At 49.2% G+C, this 23,750-nt stretch overlaps 1 protein-coding gene across 1 annotated transcript; it reads right to left on the minus strand.

Moving 5' to 3' along the window:
- Positions 1 to 685: 685 nt before the first annotated feature.
- Positions 686 to 20,123, minus strand: KCNJ5 (potassium inwardly rectifying channel subfamily J member 5). Its single transcript, XM_066334625.1, has 3 exons — positions 19,910 to 20,123; positions 11,309 to 12,255; positions 686 to 1,060 (listed from the first exon to the last, which is right to left on the minus strand). Exons 2-3 carry the CDS (start codon positions 12,246 to 12,248, stop codon positions 729 to 731), a joined length of 1,272 nt encoding a protein of 423 aa, XP_066190722.1. The 5' UTR covers positions 12,249 to 12,255; positions 19,910 to 20,123; the 3' UTR covers positions 686 to 728.
- Positions 20,124 to 23,750: the final 3,627 nt, after the last annotated feature.

Here is a 23,750-nt window from a genome sequence, read left to right on the forward strand (position 1 = left end):
TTGGAACTGCAACTGGGACATTCGGGCCAGAAAAAAGCCTTCACTGGGGCAAAATCTAAGCTCTCTGCCCATGGGTAGGCGAGGAAATTGTCAGAGATTCCATGGAAAGAGTTCACAAAATACTTCAGCTGGAAAAAAACAAAACATTGGATAAACATGTTAAACGTCTGCAGGGAAAGGTGCCCTGCTCATATCAGACATTTTGCAGGAAATAAATCCCAGTGGCTGTGATCCTGGAAGAAAACACTAAAATCTGTTTGTAAAATTCATGAAGGCAAAACACTTTACTACATAGAAGAGAGTTTTTTTTTCCTTTTCTTTTAATTTAGCAGGAACAATGTCTACAATACATTGACTCACAAATTAAGTGAAGGTATGAAATCACATTCTTCATACTGAGATGGGAGATTCTGGACTGGTTAAACGCCCTCACAAGAGGGGCAGACTTCTGCACGTCCAATGAACACCTTTTGAAACAACCAGCGGTAGGAATTTCGGTTTTAACAGTGATGAGAAGAGTGGGGCTTGTCCATGGAGATCAAGGTGCTTTGCAGAGGAGAGCAAAGCTCAGAGCCACAGGAAAAGAGAGGGAAACTGAGGCACGGTGCAGTGCAGTGACTCCCAGGATGAGCAGCAGGCAGCAGGGCTCTGGCTGCTCCTGGCTGGCCAGTCCAGTGTCCCAGTGTCCCAGTTGGGTGTGTGGGTGTCTGTGCTCCAGCGGCTCCAGGTTATACAGGCACCTCTTCCTTCCCCTCTCCCGCTGTCCCGTTGGCTCCGCTGAGTCCTGCCGGCTCCTCGCCTTCCTCCTCCTCCTCCTCCTCCCCCCTGGCTGTCCCTGTGTCCTGGCCCAGGATGGGCAGGTGGCCAAGGAGCTGCCCTTCCCGGCGGGACTGGGCCAGCTCCTTGGCACAGCACACGGGTGTGTAGGTCTCATAGGTGCTGTGGAAGCTGTTATAGTCCACCTCATAAAAATCCTTCTCCAGGGTGAGCACTGGGGTGAAGCGGTGTCCCCACAGCACCTCGGTGTCCATGTAGGAGCTGCGAGCCTGGCAAGTCATCCCTGGGTGGAAAGAGAGGGATGTTAGAGGCAAAGCTTCCTTATGTGCTCACCCAACCACGCCTGCCACTTAAAAGCACTTTCGTGTCGTTTCCATACCTGATTGCTCCGGGACACGGAAAAGTCTTGGCTTAATAAACCTCACGAAAGCCTCTATCATGAACAAGATGAGCACCCAAAGGGAAAGGGATGCATTCACCTCCGCATCTTCCACCTCCTCGTGCTTTGGGTTTTGCAGACTGGGGCCTCTAAGCAGCTTCTCTCTGCCTCCCCCTACTCTGCTGAGGTGTTGTTTGTGTGGTTAACACCATCAGGTCCTGGTGGATCCTACTGGAACAACCCACAGCCCTGCAAGTGCTGCCCCAGTCCTGACCCACACAGTCCAGAGCACAAGGAGTCACTGCCCTAGCCTCCTCCAGGGCTGGCCCCATCCCTCCTCCTCTGCAGCAGTGTCTCAATTCCCCCTGCAGCAGTGCCAAAATTCCCCCTGGAGCAGTGCCTCAATTCCTCTGCAGCAGTGCCACAATTCCTGTACAGCAGTGCCACAATTCCTGTGCAGCAGTGCCACAATCCCTGTGCAGCAGTGCCACAATCCCTGTACAGCAATGCCACAATTCCTGTGCAGCAGTGCCACAATTCCTGTACAGCAATGCCACAATTCCTGTGCAGCAGTGCCACAATTCCCGTGCAACAGTGCCACAATTCCCACTGCAGCAGTGCCACAATTCCCACTACACACAGCTGCACACACCTGGATGCTCAGTCTGAAAGGGGAGAGGTTCCCCACCAAGCTAGTTTTTAAATTTCCTAGAAGGGTTCAAGACCTTGTACTTATGGATTGTGGATTGAATGAACAGTGGCTCACAGGGAACTGATACTTGTCAAGCTTCTTCTCGGCCCCATGGATCAGAGTTTAGTTGCCTTGGAAAAGTTTTAATAAGAAGCTTTGCAGAGGAGGGGTAAGCACACCTGTGAGCAAATCATCTTGGAATCACCTTGAAGTGTCAAGGCTGTCTTCTCTTCCAAACATTTGTCTTCTCTTTGTCCTAATTAGCTTTTGATTTCAGAATTAATTTCCAGTGAAATATTAACCTCACAAAGTCCTCCCATTGTTCTTTCGTGGAGGGTGAGGGATTGGCTTGACTGGAATACATTCAAAACATGCACTTGATCCAGTTTCTGGTAATACTTTCAAGTCTAATTCCTGCAGCTCAGAACACAGGGACAGAAATCTAAAGTAATGCATAGGGGGAAAAATCTCCGTGTCAGATGCTTCAGGGAAGAGAATATCACATCTTCTCACTCTGTGAGCCCATAAGTGACTGAAATCTCAGAGCACTCAGAAAACCCCTTTCCTTTAAAAAAAACCCAAAACCCCCTTTGTGAAAAGAGGGATATTTTGTTCTTTTAATTTCTACAGACCATTCAAAGACACCCACACAAGGCAAGTGCTCTTCAAGGCTGAAAGTCTCTTACTGCCTTCCATGGTTTAAAGCTACCAGGCCAGGAGTATTTTGTTCCTTGAAAGGGGAAGAGACAGTGACACACGCAATGCTGAGACATCTGCAGTTCTGTAGCACAGACTGAAAACCCAATCGTTCCCCTCAAGAAGATCTGCAGGAGTGTTTGCTTCTGGGCAGGAACAACAAGTACAGCGTTAGTCACAGTGTTCCAGCGTGCCTGCTTCCTGGGCTAGGAGGAACAGGGAAGTGCAGAGGCTGCCATGAAAAACACAGCCAGGGAATTAAAAACCACCCCGAGTGTTGCTGCCTTAAGGAGAAGCATTGTGAAACTTCAGTGTCTGTTCAGGAAACTCTCCGTTTTGCTTTAAAGAACAGGGTGAGGCCACTCCTGACTTTGGTGGCTCTACAATGTGCAGCATCACCAGCCCTCGGGGTGGAGAGGGTCAGAACTCCTACTCTGTGCCAGCTCCACATTTCCTGCAAGCCCCAGGAGTCCTGCTGATCTCCCAGTCCTGGTACAGGTTTTCCCAGTGGAGCTGTGTCACTGGCACTGATGCTACACTGATCTCCCCAGGCTTTTATTCCTGCTGTTTGGGGGTCAGGGCTGCAGAGCTAATCCCATTTGCTGGTGCTGTCTCATGCCAGGAGGTTGGAAAACAGCAGCTGGCTAAAACAAACCTTTTCCCTTTGCACAGAGCTGGTTTGGCACCAGCAATCCCAAAGGCCTCCAAGTGCCCCCTCCAGAGCCAGCCAGGAGAGAAGCAGGGGAGACCCTGCAGGCTCCACGACGGGTCCTGTGAATGAACCTGGTGATTCTTATCCTTGTTTTCCAAGTGCTGCATCAAGATACCATGAAGGAGTCCCCAGGGCAAAGATGGGGTGCCCTTGTGAAACGTAAGGTCCTGGGTCCCTATAAGGCAATTCCTGCCTTATAATCTGGGCCTGAAATAGCTCCTTCCCTGGGGGAGCACCTGAGTGAACCTGAGCTCCTGAGACACGGTCCCAGTCCTGCTCTAAGTGTTTAATTAGGGCAGGAACAATGGAAAGCTTTCAGCAACCAAACACTGCTGCTGCCAGCTTCCTGCAGGAGCTGCTTTCTGGAACCCCAGGGGGACACTGAGCCAGCACAATAAGACAACTTGTAATTGCTCCATAATCCCATTCAAATATTCCTTTCTAGCACATGTGCAGTGGTGTTTAATTGCGTGGGGACACACTGCCTGGCAACTCCCACATCACCCAGTAAACACCACCATTGTCTCTGCTTCAAATTCCATTAAGTGCCTGCTTTGCAGGCTGCCCTGTGCTCTCCAGCCTGGTTAATTAATGCATCTGTAATGTCCCTAGCTAATTATTGCCTCTGTGACTGTGAAAAGATGACAGAAGAGGTGTGGAAACAATAAACCTTATTTTTATTAAGAGCACATGGATGCAGCCACTTGCCACTGGAACACAACGTGAGCCCTCCATGCTCAGAATATCCCAGTGCCACCTTGCAGTGGGGCACAGAAACCCCCAGACTCAGACCTCTGTGTAGCCTTGAAAAAAATCACCTGTTTAATTGCAGAATTGGGATTTATCTGAGTCTGTGGGATATCTTGGGTATAGGGAATCATTTTCCATATGCGCTCATCCATCAAGTAGAATCAGAGTTCAGAATATCCTGAATTGGAAGGAAATCACAAGGATCACCAAGTGCAGCTCCTGGCTGGAAACAGACCCACATCTGGACACCACACCTGTGACATTACTGCTCTTCTACATCACTCATGGAGCCCTGAAGCACTGACACTTGAGCAGAAGAACTCAAGAGATTCCAGACTCTGAATTTCTTGCAGAATTAACCCTAGTATGTATGGCCCAGATAAAGGCTGTTAATCCTTTCCTTAAAGGGTGTATAACTACACATTTTGGGTTTAAACAGTGCAGATGTAGAGAAGTGGTATTTGGGGGTTTCATTTAAACTTCATGCCAAAAGAATACAGAATCCTAGAATGGTTTGGGTTGGAAGGGACATTAAAACATTGACATCTTCCACTATCCCAGGCTGCTCCAAGCCCCAATGTCCAGCCTGGCCTTGGGCACACCCAGGGATCCAGGGGCAGCCACAGCTGCTCTGGGCACCCTGTGCCAGCCCTGCCCACCCTCCCAGGGAACAATTCCTGCCCAATCTCCCATCCAGCCCTGCCCTCTGTCAGTGGGAAGCCATTCCCTGTGTCCTGTCCCTCCATCCCTTGTCCCCAGTCCCTCTCCAGCTCTCCTGGAGCCCCTTTAGGCCCTGGAAGGGGCTCTGTGCTCTCCCTGGAACCTTCTCTTCTGAACAATCCCAGTTGTCTCAGCCTTGCCTCAAAGAAGAGCTGCTCCATCCCATCATCTTCATGGCCCTCTGTCCTCATTTTCCTTCTTTCAGTCCAAGTAGATGTACTTGAAGTTATAGACACATATTTGTCAACTCTAACATATTTTCTGGGTGGAAAGACTATTAGAAGTTTCATTTTCTCCTAAACAATCTGGTTTAAAAATGAACAAGTATGTTTAATATAAATGTGTGCAATCTGTCTGTTGTGGAAAACATGGAATGATTATAAGAAATCTTCAGATGTCAACTTTTAGTTGCAGCTTTCTCATCTCTTAATGCAGCAGCTCAGCTTCATGGTAGAAAGAAAACTCGATTTTAATAGAAACCAAAGATAAAACTTGTTCAAAGTTAGAGGCAGATGCATCAAGTTTTCAATAAAGATGGAACCAGTTCCAGGATTTATAGATGCTGGAGACCAGGCCACTGTGTCCTGTTTCAAGTTGTGCAATAAACATTTCACAGAGTTTGAATGATAATTTCATTACAGCAGAATGCTAAGAAGTGGATTTTTTTTTCCTGTGTGTTGGAGCCACAGATCAATAACTGAGCTGTGCCTGTTCCTGCTTAAGGCAGCCTGGGATCCTCCCTAAACAGCAGATGAAAAATCCAGAATAGATTGTGCTGTGTATTAAAGCAGGTGTCTCATCACATTTGAGAGCAGAGGAAACGCCGGGGTGTTAAACAAGTGCCAGGGAACTCTCCAATAAGGCCCTTTCCTGTCATAACAGTGAGATATCAAAGAGCTGGGAATGTCTGAGCGTGCTGGCAGGGAGCAGGAGCAGCAGGCTCAGCACGGGGCCAGGGCTGCTCAGGCTGCACTGGAGCAGAGCTCTGGGCTGCCACGTGCTGGGAGAAGGGACCGTGCTCCTGCTGCCCAGATAAAAACGCTCCTCGTTGCCCCAAATCTGCCTCTGCAGCTCTTTGGTTGCACCAAAGGCTCTCTCCAGCTGTTGGAGGATGCTGATTTTTGGCAAACATGCCATCCTGGCCAGGTGACCTCACTGGAGGGTTCATAGGAGAACTCAGGGGGCGCAGAGAGTGCTCTGCCAACCCTGAAATCTCCCCAGGCTTCGGTGGGATCCCATCCCGAGCAGAGGTGAATCTTCCTCCAGTGCTGCTCCATGGCCAGAACCTCCTCAGTGGGCAGAGATATCCCAGCCCCTGGGGCTGTCAAGACAACATTTTTCATCAGGCTAAAATTAACTGTGCTCATTGAAATGCCAGGGAGCTCAGAGATTATCTGCTGGGAAATGTCATGTGGCTGCCTGGGCTGGGCCAGATCTGCTTGGTCCCCTCTGACACGGACACTGCTGGCAGTGATCTCCCTCCTCTGTCCTTGTTCGCCCATTCCTTGTGCCCAGGGTGACTTTTCTCCTTCTCCTGGATGTCCTGAAGCTGTGGAACCCCCAGGAACTGATGGCTTTGCAGGTGCAGTGGGAGTGATGGAAGTTTACGGGTGGCAAGGAAAAGGTATAAAAAAATTAAGTTTTATTGCTGTAATTAAGCAGTTTGTGTCTTTCAATTTGCATTAGCATATGGCAAGTTATAAAAGTTATTAGTTCCTCTGTGTTAATTGGACCAAAGAACACCATAACCTCCAAAAAGTCAATATTCTTCCAACTTGAAAAGGAATATTGGAAGGTAGGAGCATGATCCTCCAGTTATTTGTGCTTGTCTCCTTTAGAGGACATGGCTGGGCTTGATTCACTTTGATATTTATGCCAGAGGAGAGTAATAGGATTTTAATTTATCTGAATGCTCTCCAGGAATGCAAAAGCTCCTAGGTACTGGGAAAAAAATATAATGAAAAGACTTTATGGCATAAAGACCTTGGATTCAATTGCCATGTCTCTACCAGGCACAGCCCGAGCCAAGCTCTCACCAGGTAACTTCCTTAGGGTTTAGTGCCTGCAGAGGCACCTCAGACACCACTGCCAGCCTCTGCCTCCAGAGGACAGTCCAGCTCATGAGCACAATCACCTGAGACATCTCTTCCCTATAATTTTTAGGCAGTTTCTGTAACGTTTCTGCAAGGTCCTCCTTGCAGAAGAAATCTTATTTATATTCAAAATGCAAAACAGCACAAGACAACCCAAACCAAATGATGAATGCCCATTCAGTAATTTCACCCTTCCTTTGTGCTCCCATGAAAATCATGATTTATTTTAGCATACCTTTGTTGTGACTACTCCATTTGGCCCTACAGTTACAGCCAGGAAACTGTACTCTGTCCTCTGCAAAGGTGGATAAATTGAGGTGAAAATTCTGCTGTTTGCCTACACTCCCACAGGGACAGGATGGGTTAATTACTTCTAATCATTAAATCCCTTTTTATCACACTGACTCTAAGCCAGAAAAATATATACCTGTACTTACATAAGAGTTCATTAAAACTTCATTTAGTGACTGGACTAATCAGGCATCTGGAGTATCTCTTATGCCTTATTTAATTGTGCTGGGGAAAAGAGGCAATGAAAACCAGGGAGGACCAGGAGTGGAGTAAGAAGCTCTGCTACCTCCGTGCCCAGGGAGCAGCAGTGCTGGATGCTGTGCCCAGGGAATGAGGGCAGCAGGAAGCTAAGGAAGAAGCAGGATTTGGATAACTGTCAGCAAATAGTGGAGGAAGGGTAAAGCTGGAAAAGAAGATACTCCCTTCAAATTATTCGCCAGGAAGTCTTGTGTGATAATGCAGAGCGTGTCAGCACATGGAGTGATGCCTTACAGACAAAAACAGTATTTAAAAAAATTGGACTTGCTAATGTTCCCTAACTGGATCAGCTAAATCCCTCATCACAGCCCAGCTGACCCGGCACCATGTGGGAGGTGACTGGACCTCCCCTGCTCCTCTCAGCCCCAGCAGCTTTTGAACGCTGGGATCAGTTTGGGATCAGCAGGGGAAGGGCAGGAGCTTTGGCCAGCAGCAGCCAGGAGCTGTCCTGTCACCAGGCTGGCCCTGAGATTTTGGGAAGCACAGAGGCAGGGAAAGCAAAAATGTATTCACTGTGCAAACAGATTTTCCACCTTTGCTTTGTTCCGTGTTATTGCAGGTCAGATTTGGGGCAGCTGATCTTGACAAGAGTCCCTTTCTGATAAGGCAAAGATAATGAATTCCCTGTGCCTAATTCATCAGGGGCCCTGGGAGTGATGCTGCTGCCCCCGAGACACTGAGTGGCCCTGGGAGTCAGAACACTTGTCAGCAACACTGATTTTGTTTTCACAGTGCTTGTTTCACCCAGCAATGACCACAACAGATCTGCCCAGAAACTCACTCTCCCTTTGGCCTCTTCCATCTGCTCGTGGAGCCACAGTGCCTCACGCACCCCAAATACCGATGGCAGAAGCTACAGCTGGCTTTGGCTAGCTCTGTGGGTCAGTCCGTGGAGCAGCCCTGGGTGCCCCAGAGCTCTCGGTGGAATCACACCAGCTTTATTATCTTTTTCAGCCAAATAAACCCACTGCATTTTAGCCTGGCTGGTGAGCTGCTGTGCTACAGTGTGCTGTTACTCAGGCCTTTGAAAAGCCAAGGCAACTTGAAATCTTCGTTTTAAGCCACAGTGTTTCACTTTGTAAAAAACCCCAATGACTTGAAGGGTGTGAAGTCCTCAGAATTTACTCTACACTTTTCATTTGAAGCTATTTACCATCTTTGCCTTGCACTGGGTCAGAATTAAACTTAAATGTCAGTAAATAGAGCTGCTTGTTTGAGAGGAGACAATACATTACATTTGTAATACGTGTGCACCTGGTTAAATCTACTGAAAATGGCTATAAAATCACTGTCCCAAATTATCAGTAAAAAATACCCCCACTTTAAGACATGCTTAAATTTCTGTAGTCATTGATATGTTGCCAATCACCATTCTGACCTGTCTTCCAAAAACCTTGTGGAAAACAGAGCTGTATGTTCTGACCAGTGGTACTTCTGAGCTCTGGGGGTGGATTCTTAATTTTCCGTAGGGGTTGCTAAGGGAACAAATGCTCTGTTGTATTTTACACTGCCCTGAACCTGACCAGGCTGTGACTGTGTCAGGATTCAACAGAAGTCCTGCTGGGAATAAATATCACACCACTCCTGAGAGCAGATGGGCCTTGAGCAGTGCCTGGGCTGGGAAGGACCTGAAGAATTTGCTTGGAGCAGATTTTAAGGTGTGGAGAGAGGGATCAATAACCCCAAACTGCTTTATCAATATTCCCAAGTGTGAGGATGAAGCAGAAAAGCACAAACATTGTCTCTGCAAGCCACTCTTCTTGTGACAAAATATCCCACAGCCCTGGATACCACAGGTCCCTCAGGACCCATCCCAGCCTCCAAATCAGATCCTGGAATCATCCAAGGTCCACTCAGCTCCGAGTTCAGTGCAAAATGCCTCCTCCATCTCCAGTGTGGGACTTCCCAGGCTGCCTTCTGAGCCCAGGATAATTCATTTCCACAGATGTATGCTCCTTAATATCCTCACAGCCTGGCCTGTGCAATCCCTCTGGGAGAGGAGCCCATTTGTAAGGCAATATTATTCCTCTGCCATGCTTTTAATTCCGAGGTTGTTATTGATAATGACTTCCTCTCACACACCCCCAGCAGAGGCTGAGCCTTCCTGCGAGGAAGGCAGAGCAGCAGGGTTCAAAGCATTTATAGTGTCACTGTGTGACCAGGAAAGAGGCTTTGGACAAACAAGGAGCTGAACTCCATGCTCAGATTAGGAGGCTCCAGCCTCTAATAAATGTTTAGGCTGCAGAGTAAGTCACTGTTACAAATCCTTGCCTTTGATAGTCTTTTCCACCCACCCTTTCCTTTGCCACATCTCTGCAATGCTCTGCTGGGGAAGAACATTTCCCTGGAAATGCCAGGTGAATTCCACTTCTGCAGCACATATTCCAGCCCCAATGGAATGTAATTTATCCATCAACTCCCATCAGCTCTGTATGGGAAAGTCAGCTACTGCTGATCACCTAAAGAGAGCCTCTGGGACATTGAATTACCTCTCTAGACAGCTGCCATTGGGAGCAAAGGTTTGGGATGCAGGGATTTGAGAGAATTTTCCTCCTCTGACTGCTGGGAGATTAATGAGCAAATCTCCAGGAGGGGATAACATCAACAGTCAGCAAAGGGTAGCATCTCTCAGACAGGGCGCTGACACCACTGAGCACTTGTAACAAGCTGAAAACCCCTGCTAATGACTCAGAGAGAACCTCATCAAGATGGAAAACAAAATCCAACTACCACGCACAGGAAAACCCTGGGCTTGTAACTAAAATCATGAAACACCAAAGGAGAAAACTGGTATAAAAGCTTTTTTTGCATCTCTGACTTGGTTTGTCCATCTTCAGCCAGCAGTTCTCTCCTCAGAGATGACTGCAGCCCTTTTCCCCTGCAGACCCTTGATTCCATCAAGGCCTTCTGTCCACCCCAGGCTGGAAAACCCTGCCTGGAAGGGACCTGAGCATCTCCGGGGCTTGGACACACTCGCTGTGTCACAAGTGCAGCAGGAAGAGCTGCCAGCTCCTCCCCAAACCTGGAACAAAGGGATTCATGCAAGTGGAAATGACCCATGTTGCCATGACTGCCAGGTGCAGCCACATGCCCAGAGCTCTTGTGGGAAGATACCTTTGTGGGAGATCCCTTTCTTTGTGGGAAGGAGCCTCTGTGCCCATCCCTTCCCTCAGCTGCCTTTCCCACTCCGTTGAAAGCTGAGGCTTACCACTTTCCCAGATTCACTATACACGGACACAGAGTTCTTTTATCCTGCCACAAACACGCTCCTAGGAGGAAACTGGGAATGGGCTGAGGATATCTCCTAATCTCCCATTACCCAGCTTTGTCTGAGCTGTTAAACAGCTGCAGGGCTGCAAGAGTCACAAAAGCAGTTTCTGTATTTTTCCTCTTTTAGCTCTTTCTTGGGAATGTGTGTCCTGCACCACGTGCAAGTCATTCAGCCTCAGCACGTGCTGCTTTATGGGATACAGTGAGACTTGGGCACTTCATAGTCCCCATTAAAATCAACACTACAGCAGTACCTAAAATAGCACAGTTACAGCCAATCTTTAATACGGAGGAGAAAAGGGAAAAGATTTGCACCATGAATTTTGATCACAGGAAAAAGGACCACCAGAGACTTCAAGAAATCCTTTAATGCATTGGTTTTTTTCTCCCCTGGATCAGTTCTAAGTGATTATGGGCAGCTTCAGGGCTAACCCCTTCACCTCAATCCCAGACTTATAAAAGAGGGTGAAACACTACAGCATGAGCAAAAGGCCCTACTTTTCACTGGTTGTCTTAGACACCCCACCTGAGTCAGGCACTGTCCAAGGACAAACCTCACTGTGTTCCCAGTCCAGGTGACATGGACAGTGAAATCCTAATGCCAAACTGCCCACAATGCATTGTGCCCCTTTCCTTCTCAAACCAGTGACTGATTGCTGACAGATCCTTACCTGTGGCTTCCACCATTCCTTCCAGAATGACCACAATCTCAAACTCCTCCTTCTCCAGCTGGGTGCGGGACATCTCCCAGAAGGGGCTTTTCTCATTGATCTCATGTGAGATGATGAGAGGGGACACCAGGAACAACCTGTCGTCTCCAGTGTCAAATCCCACGTTGATGTCTGTTTGATTCAGGGGAATAAACTCTCCTTCTTTGGTCTGTTTGGACTTAATCAGTTTGGCTCGAATGGAAGCCTCGACAATGTGGGAATTGCGGAGGTCCCCGACCCGGAACATGAGGCAGAGCTTCTCATCCCTCATAGAAATGACAGCGTTGTTGGAGAACATGAGGGTCTCCGCCCTCTTCTTTGGTTGGCTGATCTTGACAAACATGCATCCCACCATGAAGGCGTTGACAATGGAGCCCAGGATGGCCTGGACCAGGAGCAGCACGATGCCCTCGGGACATTTCTCTGTGATGACCCTGTGGCCGTACCCGATGGTTGTCTCGGTCTCGATGGAAAACAGGAACGCCGACACAAATCCGCTGAGGTTTTCAACACAGGGGATCCAGTTCTCATCTTCCAGGTGGTCCAGGTCTCCCCGGATGTAGGCGATGAGCCACCAGATGAACCCAAAGAACAGCCAGGTGATGGTGTAGACCATGGTGAAGACCAGCAGGTTGAAGCGCCACTTGAGGTCCACCAGGGTGGTGAAGAGGTCGCTGAGGTACCGGTAGGTCTCCTGGACGTTCCCATGGTGCACGTTGCACTTGCCACTCTTCTCCATGTATCGCTGCCGTGGCTTCTTGCCCTCGGAAGAGATGAGGCGGGTCCTGTCCGTGGCGATGGGGACGTCATCCCGAGCCTGCTTGGGGATCTTCTTCGGCTCCCGGGACGTGACCCCAATGTCCATGTCCTGGTTCATGAAGATCCGGGAATCTCCAGCCATGGCTGGGCTGCACAACAAGGAAAGACAGTTTCACGCAGAAGGCAGAGAGACAAAACCCATTTTGTTTCACCGTCTGGACCATCAGGACATTGTTTTTGGAGGGTTCACACTTCTCCCTCAACAACAACTTGTTAAACACAGCCCTGCAGTGACCTGGAATTTATTAAGACTGATTTATAACACACAGGCCTTTCAAACATCAGCCACTACTGGGGTGATGGGCATGCTGTGGGAGCATGGAAGAGTTAAACCTTGGAACATTTTGGAGGTTTTCTTTTTGTCCTTAGATTTTTTCAGTCACCAAATTTGCTTGAGATCACAACTCAGAACAAAGTAAAGATATATCAACATCTTTTCAGGAGTGACTGGAGCTTTTCCATGCCTCAGGTTTTGGGTGCATATCAAGAAAAAACTTAAAAATTAAGAGAAAATGCTGAACACCACTGTCTACCTAAATCACACATGAGTCTAAATTATGCATGAAGGCTTCCCTTGCAGTCAGCAGAGAAAGGCATCTCTAGGGATAACTCAGATTTCAGGAGTGCTGAATCACCTGGAAGTTTATTCGTGAGCCTGGGCTTTAAACGTGAACTAAACATTTAATTAAGTATCTTGAATCCCAAGTGTCAGGGTGTGATGAATCCAGGCCTGCTGTTAATGAGATCTATCAAAGCTCACCCCTTTGCTCCATTTGACTCCAGACAAAATCTCTGGGCACTTTTAGGAATGCATCAGAGAGCTATTAAAAAGCCCACTGTTGACATTCAGAGTTATGCTTACCAGGACAGAAATAAAGAACATGAGATGAAGGCAGCAATGAGTTCTGCCAGTTATAATGCAACATCCTGTTTACTGAGATTATTAGATACTCCTTTAAAAAATGAGAGTCTTGACTCTGGATGCTAGGCACAGACAAAATCTCTGTCAAAGACTACCTAAGGAGCCTTAGGGATATCAAAGATAGATCAGCAGTATTTTCTATGGCGTTCATTCCCTGCATTGTCCTCTGCAAATCCTATTAAAACCTAACTAAATCTATTACTGCTCCCTCTATCTTTAATCTTCTTATGCTCCTGTGAATGAGAAAAGGTGTAGAGATACAATTAAGAGTATCTTGGGAGAGACAATTTTTAAGACTGAGCAAAGTAGCTTCATCTTTTTGGTATTAAAAAGCACAAAGGGTGGGCGGGAAGGAAGCAGAGGCAGGATGAATAAATGAAGCAACAAATTTTCACTTCCATTTGGCTGCAGCCAAGTCTGGTTAATGGCAGAGAATACCTCATGGCCCTTGTCTAAGTCACCATCAATCACTGCTCCAACGAAGCAGCCAAGCCTGTTCTGGAACCAGCCCCGCTGGCTCTGTTCCGCAGGGAGCCCAGCCATCTGTGCCCAGCACAGCCCAGCGCTGCTCCTGCTGCCACAGCCACCTACTCGGCAGGGCTGGGCCACTGCTGAGCCCTGCAGCCACAGCCAGGGCAGGGAATGGGGATTCGTGGCACTGGGATGGGAAATCAGGGGAGACTGGGTTTGCCACCCACCCTGGACGTGGGGTAGATAATCCCAGTGCTGTGTGTTCCCTTCTCCCAGTGCAAGCAGCCAGCATTTCGAGAGGAGTCACTCCTCCTCTGTTTCTGTCCCTCCTGAGAGCTGGCTCAAGCTGTACTCACACGCATCCTCAGCTGCTGCAATGGAAACCTCCAGACCCCCTGGCCTGGCTTTCTCTGCACTGTGAAGTTCATCTCTTTACATGTGCACAAAGTGCTGCAAGATGCTGAAAATTGACAAGGGCACAGCTTGACTCTCACTTCCCAACATGTGAAAGCACATGGCAGAACAATCACACACTTTCCCCCCCCTCTTTAATAGGGAAAGAAGCCTCCCATTCACTGAGAATCAGGTAGTGAAGAACCTCCTCGCTTCCTTCTTACAAATAATATTCTCAATGTATGTTTGCATTGATTGATTAATCTAAAATTACTCCATTTGGACTAAAAAGCTTGTCATCAATCTAAATGTAAAACCAGGCAAGTGTTGCATGCTTTCAATTTTAAAAGACTAGTTTATAGATAATTTGGTTATAACAGTAAATTTGAAGCTATCACTAGCACCATGAGAGAGAGAACAATCCAGTTCCAGGCTTCAATCTAGAGTGGAAGACTTCAAGTCCTAGATTTACACCAAAGAGACCAAAAGGATCTTAAAACTTACTACAAAGAAGAGAATAAAGGAAAAGCAACCAAAAATCCTAAATCCCTGGAAAGATCACTCTGGCAGAGCAGGTTTGAGGAACTGCCCATTAACGAATGCACAGAGGAACCTTTTTAACTGAAACACTCTCAGGGCTGGCAATATCTCTGGTCGTGCTACTGACCTCCAGCAACAGCTCAGCTGAAACATCTCTGCAAACCTTCAGGAGCACCTTCCAAGTGATCCAGTAAAGCAGAAAAATTCCTGCTGAATAAAAAGCTCACTGACAGCTTCAGTGGCATTACAGTTCCTACCAATATTTCATCTTTAACCCTCCCATTGTAGTATGAGCACGACCTCAGTCTGTGGTTATTGAAAATATTTAAGCATATGAATATTTGCTTCAGAGTCTTTAAACGGAATGCTCCTGGTTAGCAGTTTGAGCAGAGCTTTGGATGGCTGCACACTATCCAGCTTTCTGCTCCAAGTGATTCTAGGGTTTTCTAATTCTGAGTAAAACACTACTTTTCCTTCTGCCTTAATTCCTCAACAGGAAAATTTGTGATATGGATGTGAATAGTCTGTGAGATCCCAGGCATGAGAATTTTCTAGGAAATTTGCTGTCATTCCTTTATGGTTTTAACTGCCCTTGGGAACTTTAGCCCAAAGGACAAGATGCTGAGAAAGGAGCAGTGTAACTGTGTAAGGACCTGGCTAACTCTTCACTGTGTAGTGCACAGCCACTGCTGCCATGCACCATCTCTGCCATACCATGGTGAATATGTTCATGCATCTCCCAGAGATTTCAGCTCCTGTCTGGAAATCCCTGCTCCCTCCAGCGCAGAGAGCCATGAGGTGAAATTGCCTCTTACAGTCACAGGCACTGTTCTGTTTCTTTGGCATTTACCATCTTTGGTTAAATGAGGCCAGGATAATAAAAATGTCACTTCTGTACAAAGCTGCCTTCCTTCAGGACAGGCTACTGCATGAGGAGCTGTGAGTCAGTGCATTATCAGCCTTGTAGAGAGGTTTTTATCAGCCCTGCTGATGTTCAGCTCTGCCCAGATGACACACTCGGGGCAGGTGGTGACATTTAAGGGCTGGGATTTGCTGCACAAGAGTCAGGCTGGGGTTAGGTGAGACTCTTCAGGAGGCAGTGTTTGGCAGAGCAGCTCCCAACCCCTGTCACAGAGCTGATATGCTCCTGGTAGGTCCAGCAATTTGCCAGAGACATTAAGTATAAAACACTTGAAGAAACTTCCTTCCCTGCTGACCAGAGGGCTTTTTCCATCTGAACCATTGCTGATCTGGCTGCGGGAAACACACAAATTTCCATTGGGATGGGATCTCATGCTGGAAAGGACTAAACTGGAGGCAGGTGGAGTTTAAAGACCTGGATTTGTCATCCAGTTTGTGTAAAAGAAGACTTCTTTTTGTTTCTTTTAAACCCGATGCCTGTGTTTTCTCACATTAGGAGAATAATTGAGCAACTGCTCTTTAGCAAACCTCCCACACCTTCCCAGAAGATTTTTTTTTCACTTAACCCTATCTTTTTTTTTTTTTTTTTTTTTTTTTTTTTCAGACAATGAGTCCTGTACTTCTCAACAAGCAACCAAAAATACTGAACAGAGATTACTGAAAAATCCATTGGCCCACACCACATAAAACAGGTTACTGTGCCCAGGTAACATGTGCTCTGGGCCACATAATTCTGCTTTGGGTTACAGTGCTGCAAGGGAATGAAATTCTTAACCATCAGACAGGAGCAACACAGGGAAGTAGGTGCAGGAATAAAGGAAATTAAAGCAGCAGCACCCAAAGAGAATAAAAGCATTGGCTGCTGAATGCTGAGTCTCATGGGAAGACGGAGGAAGGAGAAATCTCAGGAGAAGATGGCCTTTGACAATCTGAAGAAAAATTACTCGAGATAGGCTCTGACTGAGGTGGAACTTTGATCTCCCTGAGAAAGGCATCTTTCCTCTCTCCTTTTATTCCCTGCCCATGTGTGAGTGAGACTGAACAGTAAACTCCACCAGGCTGCCTTTCCACACAGCCCTGTGCATGCCAGCTGAGAAAAGGCAGGTGGCTTTGGGGTAAATCGGGGAATATTCCATCTTTCTGACTTATATAAATAGAGGTTTGGGATTACGGTGGCTGCCTCTTTGGGAAGCACTTGGGGATCCACAGGTAGAGAGAAGGCTGCAGAAGAATTGTGCTCTTGAAAGCCAGGGACAAAGATTCAAAGGTTCAAAAGCTCCCTGACCCCAGTAATTGCCTCTCCAAGTGTCACCTCACTCAGCTTAGAGGTGGGAAGGTACCTCTCATCTCCTCTGTGAGTTTTTGGTAGCAACACTCTCAGCAACACTTTCCTGACACTCAGGATGTGACAGCAGATTCCTCTGAGGCTGGAGGAGACCTCACCTTGCTGCCAGGTCACAAAGCTGGGTGGCTGCTGGTTCACCTGAAGGGTCAGGGTGGCTTTGTGTTTGTCACAGAGCTGTGACACACAGCTCCTGTGTGCCCAGAGTACCCCTGGCTCAGAATGAACACCTTCTGCTGGGGTAGTCTTTTCAAAGAAAATCTCTCTGGCCAGGGAGCCAGTCTGAGCCTGAGGAAGGGTTTATGGACATTTGCAGTTTCCTTTTATCTGTGAGTTACCTCCCAATCCATCCCTCTCCTCTGATATCCTGGGGCCCTTCCACTGTCAATTGTGAGGGAAGAATGTCACTCTCCCACTCTCAGAGTATCCAAGTGCTTCACAGCACTCAACACAGAAATCACGTGCTGTAAAATTTTATCTATATATTTTCCAAGATACCAAGGAAGGGCTCTATTTCCCATATTCCATGATGGGGGAGTCACTCATAAAGACACTCAGTTCTTCTACACTCAATTGGAAGTCTGTGACAGGGCAGGAATTAAATTTAGCTGTTCCAAAATCCTAAATGAGCACCTGGAATCCCTGTAGAACTCTTTCCTCCTTCCCCCACTCCAGCAGCAGGGAATGCAGTCCCTGTCTGCTTCAGGTGTGTCTGAAGATCTCTCTGCAAAGCCTCCACAGCCTGATCTAGCAGAAGAATAACCCAGCAAGATGATTTCCAAAGCCGACAAAGGCAGTTTCTGTCCTCTCAAATAGCTACAGGTTTCAAATAAATTTTTCCCTCAGCTATGGATTGAAGTATAAAACCCCCCCACATGACACAAATGCACATCTGCATTAAGTTTAATGACTCCATTATATTTCAATATAAACTTCTTCTAATAAAAACTCCACAACTTTTAAAGATAGACTCCTTTTGTTTCTTCTACACAGAAAAGATTACAGAAACGCAACTGTGATGAGGAGAGAGACTGGGTGTGGTTTTTTTAACAGAAAAATAAGATGAAAGCTAGAAAATGCTTTTTTGAGGCATCATTCAAGCTTTTACAACTTGTTAGAGCACAAAGACTGGAGAATATGGACTTTCCATGAGATTAGGAATGTCTCCTATGGCACAGTTCCACTGCACAGGAGGGATGGGAGGATTTAATCCACGTAACTCCCAGGCAATTCTCTTGTACTTCATTGCATTAAAGGCCTCGAGCGTGACCAGTCTCTGTGCAAAGGATGCAGCCACAATATTGTTCTCTTAGGTGTTTTCCATGATTTGGAACAGTCAAATGATATTTTCTCTACCAACAACAAGAAAGCCTGGAAATAAATCAATTTGATCCTTCCACCTCCAAGGAAGTGACTGTGCCTGAGGCACTCTGCAGCCTCTCTGTCCCTGGCCTCTCACCCAGCTCTATTTTAGGGACGCCTTATGGTGTCATTGAAAATCTGACCATTGTCTTTCAACAACACAACTGAACAAAGACAGGGACACCCTTGTTCTGATCAGACACTCCTGCTTCTTCTGCTCCTGGCTGTTTACTCTGAAGAGCAAACACTGAATGTTGGGAAAGCAGAATCTCAGCTCTAGGAGAAAATCCTGCCCCAGGAGCAGTAATGTTCCCATTCTCCATTGTTTAGGAATTCACCATCGCAGCAACAGAGAATCACTCTGTAATCTGCAGCTGCTTTAAAAAAATACAATAAAACTGTTGAACAAATTCACACTTCTGCAGTACCTTGCACCCAAAGAGTTCACAGATGGATTTATCAAACACAGGCTCTTTTTGCCCCAAAGCCTTCAGCAGTGCTTGAACCCACTGCAGAAAGGGGTCAGGAGCCACGGAGGGACAAACCGACCTCATACCAAACTGTTGGGCAAGGGCCAGTGCTTGCCCCAAGTGTGCAAGTGTCTCTTCTGACCTCAAACTCAACAGAAAGTGGGTGATTTAAATAGTAGAGTCTGGAGATTTGCCTTGGGATATTACTCCAAAGCTCTGTTTGCCTTTTGTTGTTTTTTTCCACTTTTTTTGCAAATAATAGGGCTGGAACTTTCCAGAGATGGAAAATATTCTGCCATGGGAAACAGAAATGATCCTGATCCTTCATCTCCAACTGAGAGAAGAATAAGAAGGGTAAGAATAGTCAGGCAAAGAACTGAATCCCTGTGAAGTGAAATAAGCCCCCAGCACAAACACTGCCCCATACACTCCCCACCTTCTCGGGGAGACCCTGGTTACTTGGACTGGACAGAGAACCAGTGAGAAAAGCCAGTTTGGTTTCCCCCTGAGCCCCTCTTCCACAAATCCAAGGTCTACTGTAAAGTAAAAGGGTGCAGGAGGAAGGAGCTACTGGCTACAAAAGCCAGAGGTAAGTATTTTGGGACAGGGCCAGTTCCTGCCAGTTTTCGGCTGGTTCCTGAAACTCCCTGTTCAAACCCAAGGAAAAGATGCTGTAAAAAAGTTAACCTGGTGCTCCCAACCACCACGTGCTGGCACAAAGAGAACCCCAGGCACCTTTCTGAGTGATGCAACAGGACATTAAAAAATCAGTCATGCTTTTACCTCCCAGAGCCATAACCCCCGAGGGATTCCCAGTGCGCTGCATTCCCTGTCCCCTCCAAGGGCTGAATTTGCCTCTTCCTCCTCTGGAGATGGCACTGCCAGGGCTCTGTAACTCCAAGCTGACTGGCAAGTATCCTAATTATGAAAGAATTTAATCTTGGACTCCAGATAAGAATTATGGAGTCACTCCACACAATTCAGGGCTGTTCACTGATCAGTCTCCTGGTGCCCTTTGCATTCCAGTGATCTCCAGTAATCCTGTATCTGAGCAGTTCCTATTTTTTAATGTCTTTTCCTGCATCACACCTTTAGATCTGACGGTGCTTTTGCCCAACATCAGCATCCAATCCCCGCCTTCCCAAAGAGTTCCGCGGCAGCCGCGAGTCGGGCAGGAGCACGGCCACAGCCCCCAGCCGGGCAGGTTTGGGCACAGGAGCCTGGCATCCCACAGCCCCGCGTTTGTCCCGCCGGCCTTCTGATCCTTTGCAGCCGGAGAAGGTCTGGAGCGAGCCGGAATAACAAAGGAACGGGTAACTTACTTGCTACGCGCGGCTCGGCATCAGCGCGGCTCCGGGGGGCGGCGGGCCGGGGGCAGCAGCGGGGCGGCACGGGCTGCGGCCGCTCCATGCCATCACCAGGGAGCCGGGATGGTCCTCGGAGCCCCGGGCCGCCTCCCGCCTCCTCGCCGCTGCCCGCCGGCAGCCAACATCGATGTGGCACGGAAGGTGCCCACGCCCCTGTCCCTGCGCGTCCCTGTGCGTTCCCGAGCTCCCCGCTCCGAGCCCTGCCCTCCGCCGCTGCCGGGCCACTTTCGCCTCTCCTTCGCCCGTCTTTCCCCGCTCCTGCCCTCTCCCGTTCCGAGAGATCCCGGCGGTGCCGAGCTTTTGAAGGGCCGGGGCAGAGGCTGCGTGTGACGGCGCCTTATCTCCTCAGTGAGCGCAGGGGCGGGGGGCGAGGGGCGGGAGCGGGCGCTGCCGGGGAGAGGCGGAGAGGAGAATGTCTGCCCGGGGAGCTCGGCACCGGGGCGGCTCGGGGCCGGGCGGAGAGCCCCGACATCCCCGGGAGCCCCGAGCACTCCTGGGCTGGGCGGAGAGCCCCGACATCCCCGGGAGCCCCGAGCTCCCCGGGGCCGGGCAGAGCCCCGAGCTCCCCGGGGCCGGGCAGAGCCCCGAGCTCCCCGGGGATGGGCAGAGAGCCCCGAGCTCCCCGGGGATGGGCAGAGCCCCGAGCTCCCCGGGGATGGGCAGAGCCCCGAGCTCCCCGGGGATGGGCAGAGAGCCCCGAGCTCCCCGGGGATGGGCGGAGAGCCCCGAGCTCCCCGGGGATGGGCAGAGCCCCGAGCTCCCCGGGGATGGGCAGAGAGCCCCGAGCTCCCCGGGGATGGGCGGAGAGCCCCGAGCTCCCCGGGGATGGGCAGAGCCCCGAGCTCCCCGGGGATGGGCGGAGAGCCCCGAGCTCCCCGGGGCCGGGCAGAGCCCCGAGCTCCCCGGGGATGGGCAGAGCCCCGAGCTCCCCGGGGCCGGGCAGAGCCCCGAGCTCCCCGAGCTCCCCGGGGCCGCCGGCGAGGGGCTCCGGGCGGCCCCCCAGCGCTCGGTGGTCCTGCCGGGCTCGGCCCGGGCTGGCAGCCTTCAGGGGCTGCGGCCTCTCGGAACGACACCCACAGAAAGCAGATCCTCAAAACCAGGGGGAAGGAGGAGCGCGGAGGAGCGCGTCTCACACGTGTGACAATGGTCCCGGGCACCGTGGGAACTCCGGCGGGCAGGGACCGAGGGGACAGCGGGGACAAGGGGCACTGGGTTCCCCCGGCACGTCTCCTCCGCCTGTCGCCCAGTCGGCTCTGCCGTGGCGTTTGCTGACGAGTTGTGGGGTTTGCTGGGATCCAGCCGGTCCCCGGGAGTGCTCTCAGAGCCCCTCAGTGCTTTGCCGTATTTTTTTGTCTTCCTCTTTTTTCTTCTACTTTTATTATTTTTCCCCCTTTGTCACTGATAATACCACACTGTCTCCCCAGCTTAGTGAAATATTTCCTTTTCTGAAAAGCAAATGTCAGGCCAGCTGCATCTCTCAGGCAGATCTGCCCGGTGACTGCAGGTTACCCTCAGGCTTTGTTGCCCTGTTCCACAGTCCTGTCCTCCCTAATTCCTTATTCCAGGAGTACACTCATTACAGCCCATCAGAAAAGCTTTCACAGAAGATTTGTCTGGTCAGGAAAAGAGAACTTACCCAAACCAAAGCACTGTTCAGGAATGTGCAGGTATTGCAGGAATCTGTGAACTATTTTTTGTTCTGCTTTGAATGATTTTCAATTTTTTAATTTTTAAAAATTACACTATCATTTTTTTTTTTTTAACAGAGGAAAACGGGAACTAATGGAACTTCATGTAGATCAGAAAACTTGATTCTTAACCAGCTTAAATCTAGGCTACACAACACTTTATTATGGAGACTAGACTGGGAAAATCGAAGACAGACATGCTGAAGAAAGGGAAATACCTACAGGTTTGAATATTATTAATAGTCATATTGCCCAAGGACTGGGAGAAGCCCATCTCTATACACACATTCCTTTTATCAGTGCTCTGGTTCTGGCTCTGGTTCTCTGCTCTGGATGTCCCGTGCAAATGAAACAGGAATCTGGAGCCAGACCAAGGATTTCAGCTATCAAAAATCAGTTTTGCAGATGTAATTTTGCTTTTCCACATGTTAGTTCATATTTGATACTCCAGCACAGAGTGGGCAGCAAGCTCAGGCCAGCCAGCCTGGCTCCTGTTTCCCAGCAGCAGCTCAGGGTGGCCCAGCAAGGCTGCAGCAGCTCAGGACTGAATTCCAATCAGCAGCAGAACCACCTGCAATGAAAGCAAAGGCCATGGTAATGAACTGTTGATCAAACCCGGTGAAATTCCATTAGATCTTCTGCCTGCATATAACTGGCAGGGATGTCTTTTCAGCAGAACTTTACCTTTCAGGGGTATGTCTACGATAAGATTATAAAAGTCCTGTTTGGGGAGTACAGTCACAGTTTGGGTATTTTTCATGAGCATTCAAACTTACTTAAAAAGTACTAAAGAGTAAATTCATGCAGTGGGAGAGTCAGCCCCCCTGAATCACAGCGTTGCCTTTCAGAGCAGGTCCCTGGATGCTGCTTCCCCAGCACTAAGGACAGTGCCACCTTCAGAATGGCATCGGCTTCGTCCTCCATCTCATCTCTGTTAATAAGATTTGGAATGCGGTTTTGTGCCAGGGAATGCAGAAGGATTCTGTGCTGCCCGGCAAGCAGCCCTGGAGGAGCGGAGTCTGTGCAGGGCTCAGGTGGTGGCCAAGGCTGCGGGAACCTCCCTTCTCCATCCCTTCTCCATCCCTTCTCCATCCCTTCTCCATCCCTTCTCCCGCGTGTCCGCGCTGGGAACGCGCGGGTGGCTGCCGGGAGGGCTCAGACAGGTCTCCGCTGCCGTGGGTAGGTGTCGCGGCACGAGTGGCTCCGTGCCTCGTGCATGTGGCTGACCTTTCCCGGCTTGGGCAGATTCCCGGGGCTCCCGGGATTCAGTGGAATTGTGACGGGCACTGCCATCTGCCGGCACCGCGGCCGTCCCTCCAAACCAGCCCCCAACGCCCGGCACAAGCCGGGTTACTGCAGGGTTTAATGGGGCTCTGGCTTTTCCCAGCCCCCAGCGAAAATCCCTGTTTCCCCAGCATTCTGCACTGATCCTCCAGCAGTGAAAAGGTTTCTCCCCTGAGGACGTTTGTTGATGAGCAGGCGGATGATTTGGACCCTTGCCCACCTTTCGGGATTACACAGCACAGTGCCACCCCTCTGTGCAGGTGTCAGCTCGGAGCAAAGCAGAATTCCTGAGCCCGGATCCATCCAGCACATACTGGAAGTGCCTTTCTGTGCCTGTCCCAGGGCCTGACGCACCAAACACCTCAGCTGAGGTCACACCAAGCTGGCCTCTTGAGAAGCACTACTTCAGTCAGCACTAAAGGCCTTTTAGGAGCATTTCTTTAATCACCAGGCAGAAGGCACCTTCCCCCTGGTCCATGTGAGTCCCAGCTTTTGCTTCCCCATCCCTACACTGCGAGCTCTGCTTTGTTTCGTGTATTATTTCAACAGACATCTCCCAATTTGTACTGGTTAAAGACCAGCCAGAACCAAGAGCAGTTTTTCAGCTGCCAGCCAACTCCAGTGACATCACCGTGCCCCTGCTGAGGTGGTGAAAAAGTTGTCAATGGCCTCACAGGTTTGAAATATGTTCCAGACCTGTAGGGATCAGCGGGCTGCAGAAGGGCTGATTTAACACCAAATGGCAGCACAGTTTGGGTATTTTTGGGCTGGGATGGAAACATGGAAAAGCAGAGGGATTGATTTTCCATTCAGGATGGGATTCA

This window comes from Sylvia atricapilla, chromosome 23 (genome assembly GCF_009819655.1).
Source record: "Sylvia atricapilla isolate bSylAtr1 chromosome 23, bSylAtr1.pri, whole genome shotgun sequence".
Taxonomy (NCBI): Eukaryota; Metazoa; Chordata; class Aves; order Passeriformes; family Sylviidae; genus Sylvia; species Sylvia atricapilla.

Excerpts from the sequence above, each read along its gene's own strand:
- KCNJ5 (XM_066334625.1), bottom strand. The coding sequence starts at position 12,248 with ATGGCTGGAGATTCCCGGATCTTCATGAACCAGGACATGGACATTGGG. Across the intron at positions 1,061-11,308 it reads AGGAATGGTGGAAGCCACAG|GGATGACTTGCCAGGCTCGC; the intron begins GTAAGGATCTGT and ends CTTTCCACCCAG.